Source organism: Lissotriton helveticus, chromosome 4_1, assembly GCF_964261635.1.
Source record: "Lissotriton helveticus chromosome 4_1, aLisHel1.1, whole genome shotgun sequence".
Classification (NCBI taxonomy): domain Eukaryota; kingdom Metazoa; phylum Chordata; class Amphibia; order Caudata; family Salamandridae; genus Lissotriton; species Lissotriton helveticus.
Window position 1 is genome coordinate 1,069,848,315 of NC_136063.1, and position 15,999 is coordinate 1,069,864,313.

Below are 15,999 nucleotides of genomic sequence, written 5' to 3' on the forward strand. Positions count from 1 at the left end.
CGGAGCTGTAGGTGGTCCCTGGACAGATGTCAAGTCCAACCTAGTAGCAGAAGTCAGTGGGCGTCTGGGGTTCTGGGAGGACAACATTGTACCTACAATGATAAGTTTGTTTAGCAACTTTACATTCCTGCTGCCACATGTGATGCATTCAATTTCTGGCACAGGACGGGCACAAGCAGTCATGTTCACCACCGTTGCAGAAGTGTGTCATACATTATGTAATGAGTGATCACACATATAACTTAGATTGGGCCCACTACCTTGATGCTACCTATGTCACAATGACATGCCTACGAATCCATAGGTAAAGTCCACTATCGTGTTTTGTTGATGTCCGGAAATTATCCATCCAATGTACGCAGTACATGATCAGCTGTGTGGACTGTGCTGAATGAAGTATGTATGACAGATTAGAAGTTGGACTGTGTATGCATTGTCAATACTACAGAGACTGGTATCTCACTGTTTGGTCTTCATTTCCGTATCAGAGCAAATGCTATTTCTTGATAAGGTCTACATACACTATTACGATATGGTGTGTACACCCTTTTGACTTGTTGTGGCCCTCGATTACAGGATTGCTTTCCCCGTTCTGGGTTTGTTGGTGTAATACATGTTGGGTACCACATTTACAAAGGTATGATGAGCCTAGACATTTTATGATTTGTCTTTCGCTGTTCACAAATGTCAAATGTTAGAGGTAAATGTCCTTTGACAACTCCAATTGTAATGCAGCAAATGTAGCATAAATGGTTGACTCACATAGCTGGGCACTATTTGTCCCTCTGTCGTCTTCTGACGATATATGCATTTTGACCATCTCCTGTCCACTTTGACTTACCAGTTTGTGTGGTTGACATGCCTTCCTCGGTACGGTGCCGATTCCTCCTATGCGATGCGGTGACCTCTGCTACTGCAGTTGTCTGTGCTCCGGCTGGATGTGTCAATGGGTGAGAAGAGAGAAAAGTTGACAGATGGGAAATGTGCTTGTGTAACGTTTCGGGGATTAGCCCATATCTTCTGTGTGATAACAGTACTGTGCGGAACTGCTGCAGACGGGGCAGGTAGGAGCAGTGGTGTGTTGGGGATGTAATGGCGTGGCAGAGTGGAAATTGGACTACAGGATATGTGTTGGACATATTTACATCAGTGGATACTCTCACCGTCTGCTTTGTGATTTAGGCTGGCACAGGGTGAATTACTTTTTGGATATTTTGTGGCAGGTTTACGACCCCCTAGAGAAATGATGTACACTGTTGTTGCATCACTTCTGTGACACGACAGTGGTTTACAACAGAAAACACATTTAGGATTATTTGCAACGTGACGCTACTAGGGTGAATCGTCATGTTGTGAGGCCTTGCGCAACGTCAGCTTGGAGGTAGGCAGGGTGTACACTCCTTTGGGATAAGCCGCGTCCAAGTGAGTCAGTGTAATCTACGTGATTTCACAGTATCACTTATCAGAGGCCGCTGCGACGCAACCTTACGCCTGCTTGAAGCAGACTTAAGGAGTGGCACAGCACGTTACGTATGGGCATTGCATGGACATTGTTGGAGTTGCAACGCTCTTGCGACACAACTTCAGCAAAGCCCCCCTAGACACCATCAGATTCAACACACATCTCTTTATCCCTGCACCACAGTGCACCACCCTATGTACATGACACATCCGTGTTTGCGCAAGGGTTGAATTGCATGTCACATTGGTACTGGCGCTTCCCTGCTAATGTTTGTCTTTAGCTAATTTATTTATTTAACGTAATTTTAAATTTCCATTTCTCATTGCACATTTTCAGTCAATATGTACAGTTATTGAAATAGCTGGGTTGTGTATGTATGGCATCAGTACTGTGCACAGGTTTTTAATAGGGTGGTGGGTATTAGCCTTTTCTGATACAAAGTTTTCTGGGACTTGTGGTGCTACGTAGTGGGTGACACATGAGTCTCTGACTAACCATATATATTTATGCATTTTGGACAATTACCATGATCACTATGACAGTGTAACACAGACAATCTCTTCATGCACTTTTGCTTTTCATTCCACTTACCTGGTACCACGTAGCGGACGTCACTAACAGGCAGCCCATGGACCAAGTGGGGGTGTATAGTGGTTAGAATATCCTCCTCCAGTGGGGTGAGCTGGATGCGGGGTCCAGGGCATGCAGCAGGGAGGACTCGCCTCAGTTCTATCCGGGAGTACTTTTCCTTTACTCTCTGCTTTTCGTCCTGCCACTTTTTTTTGATGTCTTGTACAGTTCGCCTCTCCACGCCCAGGGCTGAGACAGCAGTGGCTATCTGCTGCCATAGTTGTTGCTTCTGTGCACCACTGGTGCAATATGGTGGTAGCCCATATAGGCGCTTGTGGTGCCTTACGATGTATTCCACGAGCATGGTGGTCTCCTCAGCTGTGAAATTTCTTTTCCTGCGCATCTCCATGGTCTCTGGCACTGGAAGCTTTGTCGTAAGTATCTCTGTGGCCAAACCTGTTCCTTCACTGTGTGCTGCTTTTATGTGTGTTGTGGTACTGGTCAATTAGGTTAATTGGCTTTAGCTGGAGTGTGGTGGGGGATGGTAGGCAGTGGCAGCATACACCATGGCAAAATGGAGCTGTTGGCTGGGATTGGCTGCTGTGTGTCAGCTGATCCTTGTTGGGGGATGGGTGGACCTTGGCCAGGTGTTTCCCCTTGGCTAATGCCCAACGGCCAAAAATCGTAAAGTACGCCCCGCAATCGTAAAATACGCCCCGTAATCGTAACATACGCCCCGTAATCGTAACATACGCCCCGTAATCGTAATATACGCCCCGTGATCGTAATATACGCCACGATGGCGTAAATTACGATTACGTGCCGTAAACTACTCCCCGGCGGCGGACGTAAAGTTAGTAGTCTTAAATCAAATCTGTGAATCCCGAAAGTAGTAAGTTTATTCTGTGAATCCCGAAAGTAGTACGTTTATTCTGTGAATCCCGAAAGTACTAAGTGCATTCTGTGAATACCAAATTGTAGTAAGTGCATTCTGTGAATACCAAATTGTAGTAAGTTTAGGATTTTGTCTGAAGTTCATTCTGTGAATCGGGCCCATTGTCCCCTCTGCTTTCAGGTCTCCTTCTTCACCAATCCACCCTTGGATTGCACCGGACATCTTCCTCCTGGTCGCCTGCAGCATCTTTTCTTTCAGGCTCCATTGACTTCAACGCGAGAACCCGACGCACTTTGAACCCTATGCACCCGCGGCCCGTGGGTGAGGTAACAAAAGCATTTCGGTGCTCCAGGGTAGTTTAACTGTCCTAGTGTCCAGTTCCACAGTCGTTTTAGTCCTACCTAGTCAGGATTGTCCGTACTCACCGTTGACTTGAACTGTACTGTCCATAGACGTTGTTACGCATCTCGCGTGTGAGTTCACACTCTGCACACGCGTTCCGTGGGCCTCCTATTACTTACCTAGTGTTAGTGTAGCGTGGTCCCATCGATCCTACAGCCTCTGGACAGCTCCATTCCTTCTATTGACTTTCACATTCCACTTACTTAGTATATGGTTTGTCGTGCCCCTAGGGCACCATTGTAATTTTGTGCAACTTATTGTATTTTTCAGAAGAGATTTTCATGTGCTTAGCCCTCTGACCTCATAAAGAGTTCAGAGGTGTTGTTATTAATAAATATACTGTTTATTTTCATAACAACCTGTGTGGTGTCCTTTCATCTGGTATTCAAGGGGTTATATTGTGGTAAAACAGCTGGCTTCACATGCCAAAAGAGTTTAGCCTAAGACTGCTTTGTCCATGCTACCATTAGGATAGCTGGTCTATAAGGTTGACTTACAACCAATCACCATAAGGGTTGTTTGGACTGATACAAGGTGATCACTAGAACTAGTGAGCATCATATATCAGGCCAACTTCTCACAATGCCTCAGTGGGACTTGAACCTTGTTCTTACATTTCTGATGTGCGCTCCCTTTGAACCACTTCATAACTGTCCTCTCCGCCTTCTTACTCTGAAGACTGCTTTCCTGGTTGCCATCACCTCTGCCAGGAGAGTGAGTGAGCTCCAGGCTCTTTCATCTAAACCCCCTTTCCTTTCTGTCCATCCAGACAAGGGTGTGTTGCGGACTAGGCCATCTTTCCTGCCCAAGGTTGTCAGGGCCTTCCACATCGGGCAGTCTATCACCTTGCCCACCTTCTTTCCGCCACCGCATCCCTCTAAAGGGGAAGAGCGGCTCCACCGTCTGGACCCAAAACGTGCGCTCTCTTACTATTTGGATCGCGCAGGCCAGTTCCGGGTGGATGACCTACTCTTTGTTGGTTACGTGGGCGCTAAGAAGGGAAAGGCGGTGCACAAGCGGACCATCTCTCGGTGGATCATCTTGTGTAGCCAGGCATGTTACTCCTTGGCTAAGAAGGAGCCCCCTGTTGGATTGCGGGCTCATTCCACTCGGGCCACGGCGACTACAACTGCCCTGGGCCGGGGTGTGCCCTTGCAGGACATTTGCCAGGCAGCTACGTGGGCCTCGCTGCGCACGTTTGCAAGACACTACTGCCTGGACAGTCAAGTCCGGAGGGATGGCTTCTTTGGCCGTTTCGTCCTGCAGGACATTCTGGTGTGATTATTGGTTCGCAGACCCACCACCGGGGTTGATATTGCTGGGGTATCAATTCTAAGGTAAGGAATCTATCACTAATGTGTCTCTTTCAGATGCACAAGTTACTACTTGTGTAACGATATATCTGTAAGAGACATTAGTTAGTGATAGATTCCTTACTGACCCGCCCATCTTCCCGGTTCTGCAAACCGATATCTAGGGTTAAGGTCATCCCCTTCACGGCCCTAGTTTCAATGGCACCAGTGTTGGTTTTAAACATGGCTCTGTGTTTCTGGTGCGGAAAAGCTGTGTCTAAGAACTGATGTCAGCACGCGGAGGCGGCGTCTAAGTACTCCGACGACGTCATTACGGCGCCCACGACGCCGACGACAGACGCGGAGCCGCAGACGATGCCATCCGACGCGCAAGGGTACTGCTACGCAAAAAAATTCCGGATCCAGTCTGACGCCTGGGGATATTCTAAGGTAAGGAATATATCACTAACTAATATCTCTTACAGATATATCGTTACACAAGTAGTAACTTGTGCATTTCTCTGACTTCACTCAAATTTTCAGACTATATGGTAACTTGTGTGTGCCCCTAAAACGCTGCTATAGCTGTGGCAAAGTTAGGCATCAGACTGGTGGCCCCAGCCCTGCCAGCCTTTTAGAGCAAGCTTGCCAGTCTCGATTTCTGAACGGCTGCACCTTGCTGCTCACAGCTTCACTCATCTTAATGAGTGTGATTAACACTGATATTTTTTTTCGAAGGGGTCGGGGGATTTGCTCCTCACATCCTCTACTCGAGGGTGCAGACCGGCTGATTTCTCTGTGAGGGTGCAGAGCAGAATGAATACTTTCCGTAAGGAGGGTTGGAAGGGCCCATTTTTGTGTGGAGGGTGTAAAATGATCCATTTACTCGTGGAGAATGTGGAATGGTCTATTTCTCGAAGGAATTTGTGAAAATGGGCCGTTGCTGTATGGAAGGGGTGACAACTCTGTTCTACAATGGCTGGGGTACCAAATGATGCAATGATGACTGCCAAAGCCATGATGTAATTCTCGATGGAAGTTGCATGGATCGTTTCTTTCTCTATGGCGGGGGAGGGGGGGGAGAGTCTTGTTCTCTATAGCAGTGGGATGGATAGTCCATTGTCATGTGGAAGCAACTATGATTGCTTCTCTATGGGCGGGATATGGAATGGTCCATTGTTGAACAGAGGGGTTAAAGACTGATCCCTATTGTTTGTTGTCAAATGAGCTTTCTGAGCACCTATCACTGTGGTCATGTACCTGGGACTTTAATTCATCCTTCTCTGTGGAGAACATTCCTTTACTCTCCAGTGTTAACAGATTAGGCTGAAAGGCAGGCTGCTGAAAGGTCACACGACTGCACCACCCCTCTGTCAAATGCCCCTGATTACCACTCACCATGCTTGACTTCCAAAGCACTTGAACATCTGTCAGGGACCGTAGCCACTCTCAGTTACCTGGGGCAAAGGGGGGCGGCTTAGCTAACTGAACCACCCCAACAAAGTACAAGGATGGAGAGGAATGTGTCTGCTTGTCTGTCAACTGGATGACCAGAAGTGGGCCATGAGCCGACTCATTTGTTTACACATGGCCCCACTGGAGTGAAAGCCACCATATCATGAGATCCCCTGCCTCAGATCAATTTAAAACAGCAAGCACCACCACACCAGAGGAAGCAACACATCGGAAGGGAGAGGAGGTTTTATCAAGGTGATGTTCATATTAAAAAATCATAAAAATCAATGGCCCTTTACATGCATCTGCTTATTGGGCACCAGCGGATCAGTGCCACATTGAACTTGTCAACATTGAATCTTCATGAGGGAAATGTTCCATGGCTGCCTGAACACTGATCCTTCCACTGATGCCCCTCCCTATGTCATATACTCGCCTTGGGTTCCATTTATTTCCCTCTACTCCCTCTTTAGTTTCCTTGTCCTGCCAGTCCAAACTCATATTATCCTAGTTCTTCCCCTGTCATTGTTTCCTATTATCTCTTGACCATATTTGTGTCAGATGCTGTTTCCTATTATTTTCTTGCCAATGCCATTGTTTTAAAAAAAAATTATTCCCTGCAGGGTCGGTGGCTCACACTTCACCTCATTCAAAGTCACACGCCATCAACTTTTCTGGATTTTGCAGATGAACTTTAAAGATTTGCCTGCTCATATTTTTTTAGTACTAATGCAAGACTTTCTTACTTTGCCAGAAGGTACCTGGACAAAATAGTCCTATGGATTTCTTTTGGAAATCCAAAATCCTTTAGATAACCTGAGGGTATATAATAGAGTGAAAAGTAGTATTGGGATTTCCTAGAGATTGTGGTAAATGGGAGGCACTGTTTTTTTTCGGGGGTTTGGTGGGGGGTGTTCTTACTTTAGAGGCCTGACCAACAGAGCTAGAATATAACAAGCATTTGCAATGCAATAGGTCTCGCATTCACACGAGTTTAAGTATGGCATTGTAAAGGGCAATGCCTTTTTTTATTTGTGTTTTGAAAACAAAACATAATTCAAAGGCATTGTCATTTACAATCCCAATAGCTCAATAGCTCAAACTTACATAAATTCGAGACCTATTGCATTGCAAATGCTTGTTTTATGTTGCTTTCTTGCACATGCAAAAAAAGATTTTCTTTAGAAGTAACCTTTACAAAAAATATACAGAGTTTCGTTATAATTCTGAATATGTTGCTTTTATAGGAAACAAACATCTTTTCTAGATGATTTCTGCACTTTCCAAATAGTCCTTGCCAACTACTTGAAAACAATGGACATTATACATTGCAATAGAGGCGATGGTGGTGATGATGAAATATTCATCTAGGCTGATCCAATATGTTATTGCCACTGCCTCAAATAAATAGCTGAAGGCCTCTGGCCCAAACAAGCTAATGATTATGGAGGGTTGAGCCAAAGTCTAACCTCTGTGTTGTACATAAGAGGTTGTTTTTGAGCCCTAAAGATGGTAGGGCGTTTGAGTAGGATGCAGAACTGGCACTGTTGCTGGGGAGTTCTGTTTGTATTGGGTCATTCATTATAACACTGGAGTGACTTCAGAGTTCGAGAAAGTTATATACTGTGGGTGTCCTAACATTGACTTCTCAATTCAAATAAAATATTTAAAAAACAAAAAAACTATTATTGATGCCGAATATATCTATTGGCATCTATCATAAGCATTAATATTTGCATAGAAATGAAACCATAATGTAAATAAAAATGCAGGAAAATAATGATTGGAAGTTATCTGTGTATGTTTAAGTGTTTTAAAAGCTGTACTGGAGGGATCACGACCTCAGAGTGTTTTAAGAATTGTAGGGATGACTAGCAAACTAATTTTGGAAGAAGGACAGGCAATTTCTCCAGGAGCTACCTAATGCTCTGATTTTTCTAATTCCTAAAATGAATAAGGGCTGTAAATGTAAGCGAATTATACTCCAGCTTGTTATCTTCATATGTAACGTAGAATTTCTGTAAATTATTTCGGATGAATTGGTACAAGTTTTTCTTTAGAACCACACTTGTAATGATATTTTAAACTGATGTACTTGAAGTGTATCGCATGATGTCAGATACAATTATTATTTATTTATTTATTTAATTTTATATATATATATATATATATATATATATATATATATATATATATATATATATATATATATATATATATATATATATATATATATATATATATATTGAATGCCATAAACTAAACTCTCCCTGTTTCTCAATAAGATTGATGAAGACGAACCCTTGTTCTTGAGTCTGATTGAAGACCTGTTTCCTGGTATACAGCTGGATAAAGCAGGTTATCAAGAGCTAGAGGCTGCTATCATCAAACAGGTAAATGTATCATATATATGCTCCGTAAAAAGCTTACAGCAGTTTGATTATATGCCATTTTGAAGAATGCCTATCTTGCAAATAGTGTGAATCACAAACACTTTTAAAATAGCAACCTGATGGCACTTGAAGTGGGGGAAGCAAAATGTATTCTCTTTCACGTTTGTTATTTATTTCAGTTTTTAAAAATATTGACATTCAAATATACATTTAAGAAAGTGTTAACCTATTGATAAAAGCAGTTGGATCATTTGCTAGAGCTTTTAAATTTAGGTGAGGTTTGGCACGACTTCATTTATCTTGAATTTGAGCCAAAAGTCAGATCTGAAAGAGACCATTAGTTATAGATTCCTTACCTTGTGAATTAGCCCCAGGCGTCAGACAGGATCCGGAGAATTTTTTTGGCAGCAGTACCCCTGCGCTTTGAAAGGTGGCGTCGGTCGGCTCCGCGTTCGTCGTTGGCGTCGTGGTCACCAGGATGACGATGTGTGGCAGCTACTTAGACACCGCCCTCGCGCGCTGACATCAGTTCTCTTTTTTCCGCACCAGCAAGCGCACATCTGGAAAGAGCGGTACCGCTAGTCACTTTTTGCCGCTTTTGTTGAGTCTTCTACTTCTGGTGCACGTCAGGGATGGCTGGTTTCAAGGCTTGCGGTTCCTGCCGACGGATGATGTCGGTGACAGATCCGCACCGTGTGTGCCTGTTTAGTGTGGAACCCAACCACATCTCCAAGTGGTGTTCGAACTGCCATACCATGAATCTGAAGTCTTTGCGGGAACGGTCCCGAAATCTTCTTGAGTCCCGGCAGTCCGCTCCTCGCCGCTCGAGGGATCGGTCATGGAGCCACCACCACCACCACCACCAATCTTCTTCCAAGTCTTCACACTCCTCCGGTAAGTCGAAGCACAAGAAGAAGTCAAAGTAGCATCGTCGCTCTTTGACTTCTCCCCGTCCTTCGGCCGACGCGACGAGGGAGCGGGTGGTGCCCCTTCCGTGCCTCCGCGTGCGGAGCCCGCTGGGTAGACTCTGGGTTTCCCTCCTTTCTAGGGACCCGGTGCAACCCCTGCCCAGCTACGGAGTTTCTACGAAGCGATGCATGCCATCTTTGGACAGCCAGACTCCGCCAGTGCACCTTGGGGCCCAGCAGACTCGGCTGGGGCCCTGGGCCTTTGACGCCAGCATCTCCGGGCCCAGCACCGCAGGGTCCCCTTGGATCCTGGCCTGGATCCGGATCGGCGCCGGTCGACCTGACTACACCTCCCCCGGCGCTGACTCCACCAGCACCACACTGATGCCGGTTGTGTCCCCATCGGTGCCGACCCTGGCCTCCACCCCAATGTAGACACTGAGCTGGACTGGCATCGGCAGACGCCGGACAGACGCCAATGGGTACTTCTGTTCCCCTGTTTTCCTCTCCCAACACCCCACACCTAAGAGCTTGGTGGTCCAAGCCTCTACATCAAAAGGCGCATTCTCTAACACACCACCTGATAGTGAATCCAAAAAGCTGGACCCCTTGGGAAGAAGATGTTTTCTTCCTCCAGCTTGGGACTGCAGTCGGCAAATACTGCATGTCTGTTGGGCCAATGCCCGGAGGTGGCCCCGGCTGTACTCTCCCGTGCAGTTGCAGACACGCAGCAAAGTTTACCATTAGCTGTGGACTGGACACTGCAGACTTGCTAGGCAGGACGATTTTCACATCGGTAGCCCACGACGCTATGCCTGCTGAAGTCGACTGGTTTTTCAGGGGATGTCCATGCTACCCTTATGGACATGCCCTTTGATGGCCGTTGCCTGTTCGGCGACAAGACACACAGCGCGGTAGAGTGCTTTAAGGACTCTTGAGCTACGGCCAAGTCCTTGGGCCTCTCCACCACCTGCCCTGTGTAGTCCGCCATTTGCCCCTTTCGTGGCTACAGAAGGGGTGCCCCACCATGTCCCGCCCAGGGCCAAAAGGCCAGCACAAGCTGTTCAGCCTCTGTGCGGCCGAGAACTTGGGTACCACCGTTGTGGTTCTGGGGGCCAGCTTGTGGGCCAGTCCACCACAGCCCCCTCTGCAGCAGCCTCCAAAACCTCCTAGTCTGACCATTCAGGGCCACCGATTGCTAGTGGGTGGCAGGATTTGCCATCACCTCCCCCACTGGTGCAGCATCACATCAGACGGGTGGGTTTTGCAAAAAGTCCGAAGGTGGTACTCCCTCCTGTTCGAGACTACCCTCTCCCCCCCAGCCATGCCATCTCAGGACCATTGCATGTCGGAGGATCATCTGGCCCTTCTCCAACAGGAAGATATGGCTCTCTTGCCCAAGGGAGCCATAAAGCGTATTCCTGCCCCAGAAGTAGGTAGTGGATGCTACTCCCACTACTTTTTGGTGCCCAAGAAGGGCAAAGGCCTGCGTCCTATCTTGGATCTCAGGAACGTCAACCGCTTCCTCCGGAAGGAGAAGTTCAGCAGCGGTTGCTACTCCCACTACTTTTTGGTGCCCAAGAAGGAAAAAAGCCTGTGTCCTATCTTGGATCTCAGGAACGTCAACCGCTTCCTCCGGAAGGAGAAGTTCAAAATGTTGACACTGGCTCAGGTCCTGTCTGCCCTTGACCGTGGAGACTGGATGGTAGCGCAGGACGCTTACTTTCACATCCCCGTCCTGTCGGCTCACTGGCGTTACCTGCGGTTCTTGGTAGGCCATGAGCACTTTCAGTTTACCGTGCTCCCCTTTGGCCTTACCAGCACCCCTAGGGTGTTCACAAAAGTGATGGAGGTGGTCGCAGCTCATCTGCGCAGATCAGGGGTTCCAGTCTTCCCCTATCTCGACGACTGGCTGTTGAAGGCAGGCTCGCCCTCGGCAGTCATCTCTCATATCCAGACTACGGCAGACCTCCTACACTCACTGGGGTTCAGTATAAACGTGTCGAAGTCATACCTGATTACCTCTCCGAAGCCCCTTTTTATCAGAGCGATTCTGGACACTACACCGTTTCTGGCTTATCCTCCTGAGCCGCGAGTCCAAGCTATTCGGGCTATGATTCAGATTTTTCAGACCCTATCCTGGGTCTCGGTCAGAATTACCCTGAGGCTACTGGGCCTCATGGCCTCCTGCATCCTGCTAGTCGATCATGCCAGGTGGAGTATGCGGGCTTTGCAGTGGGACCTGAAGTTCCAGTAGTCACAGCATCAGGGGAATCTGTCTAATCGCTTTCAGATCTCAGAGGGCACTTCACGATAATTGCAGTGGTGGCTAAGGAACCAGGAATAGGTCAACTACAGATCCCTCTCCCTTCCCCAACCAGAGTTCGCAGTGGTGATGGATGCATCCCTTTTGGGGTGGGGCGGCCATATGGCAGAGGTGGAGATCAGAGGCCGCTGGTCCCGGCAGGGTCGGGTCTCCAAATCAACCTTCTGGAGCTTCGGGCGATCCGTCTTGCACTAAAAGCATACCTTTCCCTGTTCGGGGAAGAGTAATGCATGTGTTCACGGACAACACCACCACCATGTGGTACTGCAACAAACAGGATGGATGGGGTCGTGGACCTTATGTCAAGAGGCTCTCCATCTCTGGATATGGCTGGAATATCAGGGCACATCCCAAGTGGTTCAACACCGGGCAGGCTCACTGAACGCCAGGGCAGACAAACTCAGCCGCAGGTGCGAGATGGATCACAAATGGTGTCTCCACTGGGAGGTGGTGCAAGGTATCTTTCAGCAGTGGGGAGATCCTTGGTTAGATCTATTCGCCACTGAAGAGAACATGCAATAGCAGCAATTCTGCGCGTTGGAATTTCCAAGGCGGCACTCGCTAGGTGAGGCTTTTTGTTGCGAGTGGAGTTGCGGTCTTCTATACTCCTTTCTGCCAATACTACTTCTGCCCAGAGTGCTAAAGAAGATCAAGCACGACCAAGCCCAAGTCATTCTTGTGGCTCCGGATTGGGCACGAAGAGTCTGGAATCCCGAGCTGCTACACGCGGCCATCGATCCTCTAATCAGACTGCCTCTTCTGTAGGATTTTTCCGGTCGCAGCAGCAGGGGAAGGTCCTCCACCTGAACCTGTCCAGCCTCCACCTCCTTGCGTGGAGATCAAGCGGTGGCAGTTGTCGGTGTTTGACCTGCCTACTGAAGTCTGTGATGTTATCTTGGCAGCCAGGCGTCCCTCCAGGTATACGCCTGTAGAGGCAACAAATTTATGGCATGGTGCGCAGCAAAGGTTGTGGATCCCCTTTCTGAGGTTCTCTTGTTCCTTCTTTCTTTGGCCCAGCAGGGCTCTTCCGGGCACTCCTAAGGGCTACCTCTCCTACATTTCAGCCTTTCTTAGGCTTCCTGATCAGCCTTCCCTTTTCATGTTCCCTGTTGTAATTTGCTTCCTTAAGGGCATTACTCATCTTTTTCCTCCTGTTCCCTTCGTAATGCCCCAGTGGGACTTGAACCTAGTTCTGACCTATCTTATTTTCGCTCCCATTGAGCCGCTACATAACTGTCCTCTTAGGCTTCTAACCTTAAAGACTGCGATTCTGGTTGCCATCACATCTGCGCGGAGGGTAAGTGAGCTCCAAACTCTTTCTTCAAAACCTCCTTTTCTGGCTGTTCATCCGGACAAGGTTGTCCTTTGCACTCATCCATCCTTTCTTCCCAAAGTGGTTGCTTCTTTCCACATAGGCCAAACCATCACTTTGACCACCTTCTTTTTGCCTCCGCATCCTTCTAAGGAGGAGGAAAGGCTTCACCGTCTGGATTGCTTTTACTTGGATCTCACAAAACAATTCCAGGTGGATGACCAGTTCTTTGTTGGCTACATGGGCACTAAAAAAGGTCGGGCCGTACACATGTGGACCAAACCTTTAGATGGGTGTTTTTGAGTATCAAAGCTTGTTATTTTTTGGCAAAGAAGGAGCCTCCTGTGAGGCTAAGCACCCATTCCACCAGGGCTACAGCAACTACCACTTCTTTGAGACGTGGAGTCCCTCTCCATGACATCTGTCAGGCAGCTATGTGGGCATCCCTGCACACGTTCACAAAACACTACTGCCTGGACAGCCAATTCCGGAGAGATGGCTTTTTTGGCCGTTCTGTTCCCCAGGACTTTCCAGTGTGAACTTGGTTCGCAAACCCACCTCTGGCGTTGGTATTGCTATCTATTCTACAGGTAAGGAATCAGTAACTAATTGTCTCTTTCAGATGAACAAGCTACTTACCTTTGGTAACGATATAACTGTGAGAGACATACATTTGTTATAGATTCCTTACTGCCCTACCCACCCTCACCGTTCTGCGAACTGACTTCTAGGGTTAAGGATTTCCTTTCAGGGCCCTAGTTTTGTACACCATTGCTCAGAGTCTTGCATGGCTCTGCGCTTCTGGCGTGGAAAATTGGGTACAGATATGACGTCAGCTCCTGAGGGCGCCGTCTAAGTAGCTGCCGCAATGTCATCCTGGCGACCACGATGCCAACAACAAACACGGAGCCGACCAACACCACCTTTTGATGCGCAGGGGTACTGCTGACAAAAAAATTCTCCGGATCCAGTCTGACGGCTGTGGGGAATTCGCAAGGTAAGGAATATATAACTAATCTATGTCTCTTACAGATATATCGTTAATGAAGGTAATTGTTTAACAGGGCCATTAAATTGATCAGACGGTACTCGCTTTGCACAACATGCTTCAATAACGTATTTTCCTAATCTTGGGGTGGATGCAGAAAATGGGCTTGATTCACAAAGCTAAACTTAGACCTTAAGTCTGTGTTTAGACCTGAAACCTAAGTTTAGAACTGAAGCCTAAGGGCCAGATGTAGGTAGCCCAATACCGTCGGTAACGGCTGGAATTACCGAATTTCGGCCTTTACCGACCGGTATTGGGCATTTGAGATGTAGGGGCCTAACTTAAGGATTCGGTAATTTACTGAATCCGTAATTTAAGGAATCGGTAAATTACAGAATTCTTAAAATACCGATTCGGTAAATTACCGAATCCGTAATGTAGGGAGCACTCTAGTGAGTGCATTTCTGAGTTAAGGATTCGGTATTTACCACCAACTAAAAGTTGGTGGTAAATATCGAATACCTCTGAAAAAGCAAATTTGTGCTTTTCCAAGAGTGCCATGTGGCAGACATACAGGCCCTTAGGGCATGTATGTGTGCCACATGTGCACCCAGGCACTATTCAGGGGTGCAACAGGGTGTCAATGTGCCACCCTGCCCCCCTTGAAAATATTCCCCCTATTACCGATTCGGTATTTACCGAATCGTTAATAGTGAATGGCTTCCCATCCATTCCTACGGGCCTCCAGGCCCATAGGAATGAATGGGAATTACAGATTCGGTAAATACCAAATCGGTAATACCGAATGTTACCGATTTGGTAAAATTTACTGAATAATTACCTACATACTATTTACCTATTCTTAAATTCCGAATCGGTAAAATTAGGTATTTAAGAATCGGTAAATAGTATTTACCTACATCTGGCCCTAAGTTTAGAACTGAAGTCTAAACTTACAATTCAGGTCTAAGTTAGACTTCAGGTCTAAACAAAGGGCCTGATTCACAAAAGGCCTCCAAATTCGTGGGGCAGTCTCCGCACATGAGGGTGAATCTGCGCAGTAAGAATTCTCATTGGGAGATTCCCCCGAGTGTGGAGACTCCCACGACTGGGGCACCTCGCCACAAGACCTGAGTGAATGTGGCCATTAGCCTCCGGGTCAACTTAGACCTAAAGTCTAAACTTACACTTCAGGTCTAAACTTACACTTCAGGTCTAAGTTTACCTTTGTGAATTGGGCCCATAATGAATGCTTCACAGTGGTTAGCAAAAAGTTTCAAGGACATTGCTGATCTATAGCTTAGGTATGTTCCTGACATTCATTGAGGCATGGACCATATGAGACTTACCAGGGTGACAATGTTTGCAATATTGCAGGCTGTCAAAAGTGGCTATGGACAGGTGGATCACATTTCTGATAATGACGCAGGAATCTAGACACTGGTAACTTTGCTTGATCTGTCATTATGGGGGGCGTGGCCAAGCCGGCAAGCATGGCAACTGTGCAATTAGAAGCTGTGCCCACTGTCTTTGGAGTTTTTCATCATCTGTTAACCTTCCTTGATGTGGCACAGCATTTAGGAGAACCACTGTTCTTCTGGGCACACCGTTGGGGGAATCACTCTGTTCCCTATTGTGAATCTGCCAGTGCACTGCTGCGTCGGAGTACAGCCAAGCTGTTCACAGGTCGGAGAGGGCCTATGTGGGCAAGCCACTTGCCCTGTGTGCCTGCACCGACCCAGCTGCGCATTCACTTCCTCTATCCTTTCCCCGATGCTGGTGTGAGCTGAGTCTGGTGTTCCTCACTGTTTGGGGGTGACTGCTGCCACGCATCATGGTTGGCGTCAGCACCCGGCCCTGTCTTACCAGTAGGGATTGTATACATGAATGTTACACCTGAGGCGGTGAGTGCTGGGGTCACGGGGGGTGGCTTCTTCTTTTGCTGGTGCTGCCTCCCCATCTCAGTCAGCTTGGCTACTTTCCCCTTGAGGTGATT

General features: G+C 47.3%; 1 protein-coding gene across 1 annotated transcript in view; it reads left to right on the plus strand.

Moving 5' to 3' along the window:
• The window catches only part of DNAH5 (dynein axonemal heavy chain 5), a 5,174,212-nt gene that overhangs the window by 2,371,816 nt on the left and 2,786,397 nt on the right, over window positions 1-15,999 (plus strand). The window contains exon 40 of the mRNA XM_078687662.1: window positions 8,362-8,469. Within this exon, the coding sequence (XP_078543788.1) occupies window positions 8,362-8,469 (108 nt within the window). The remainder of the gene's footprint in view (window positions 1-8,361; window positions 8,470-15,999) is intronic.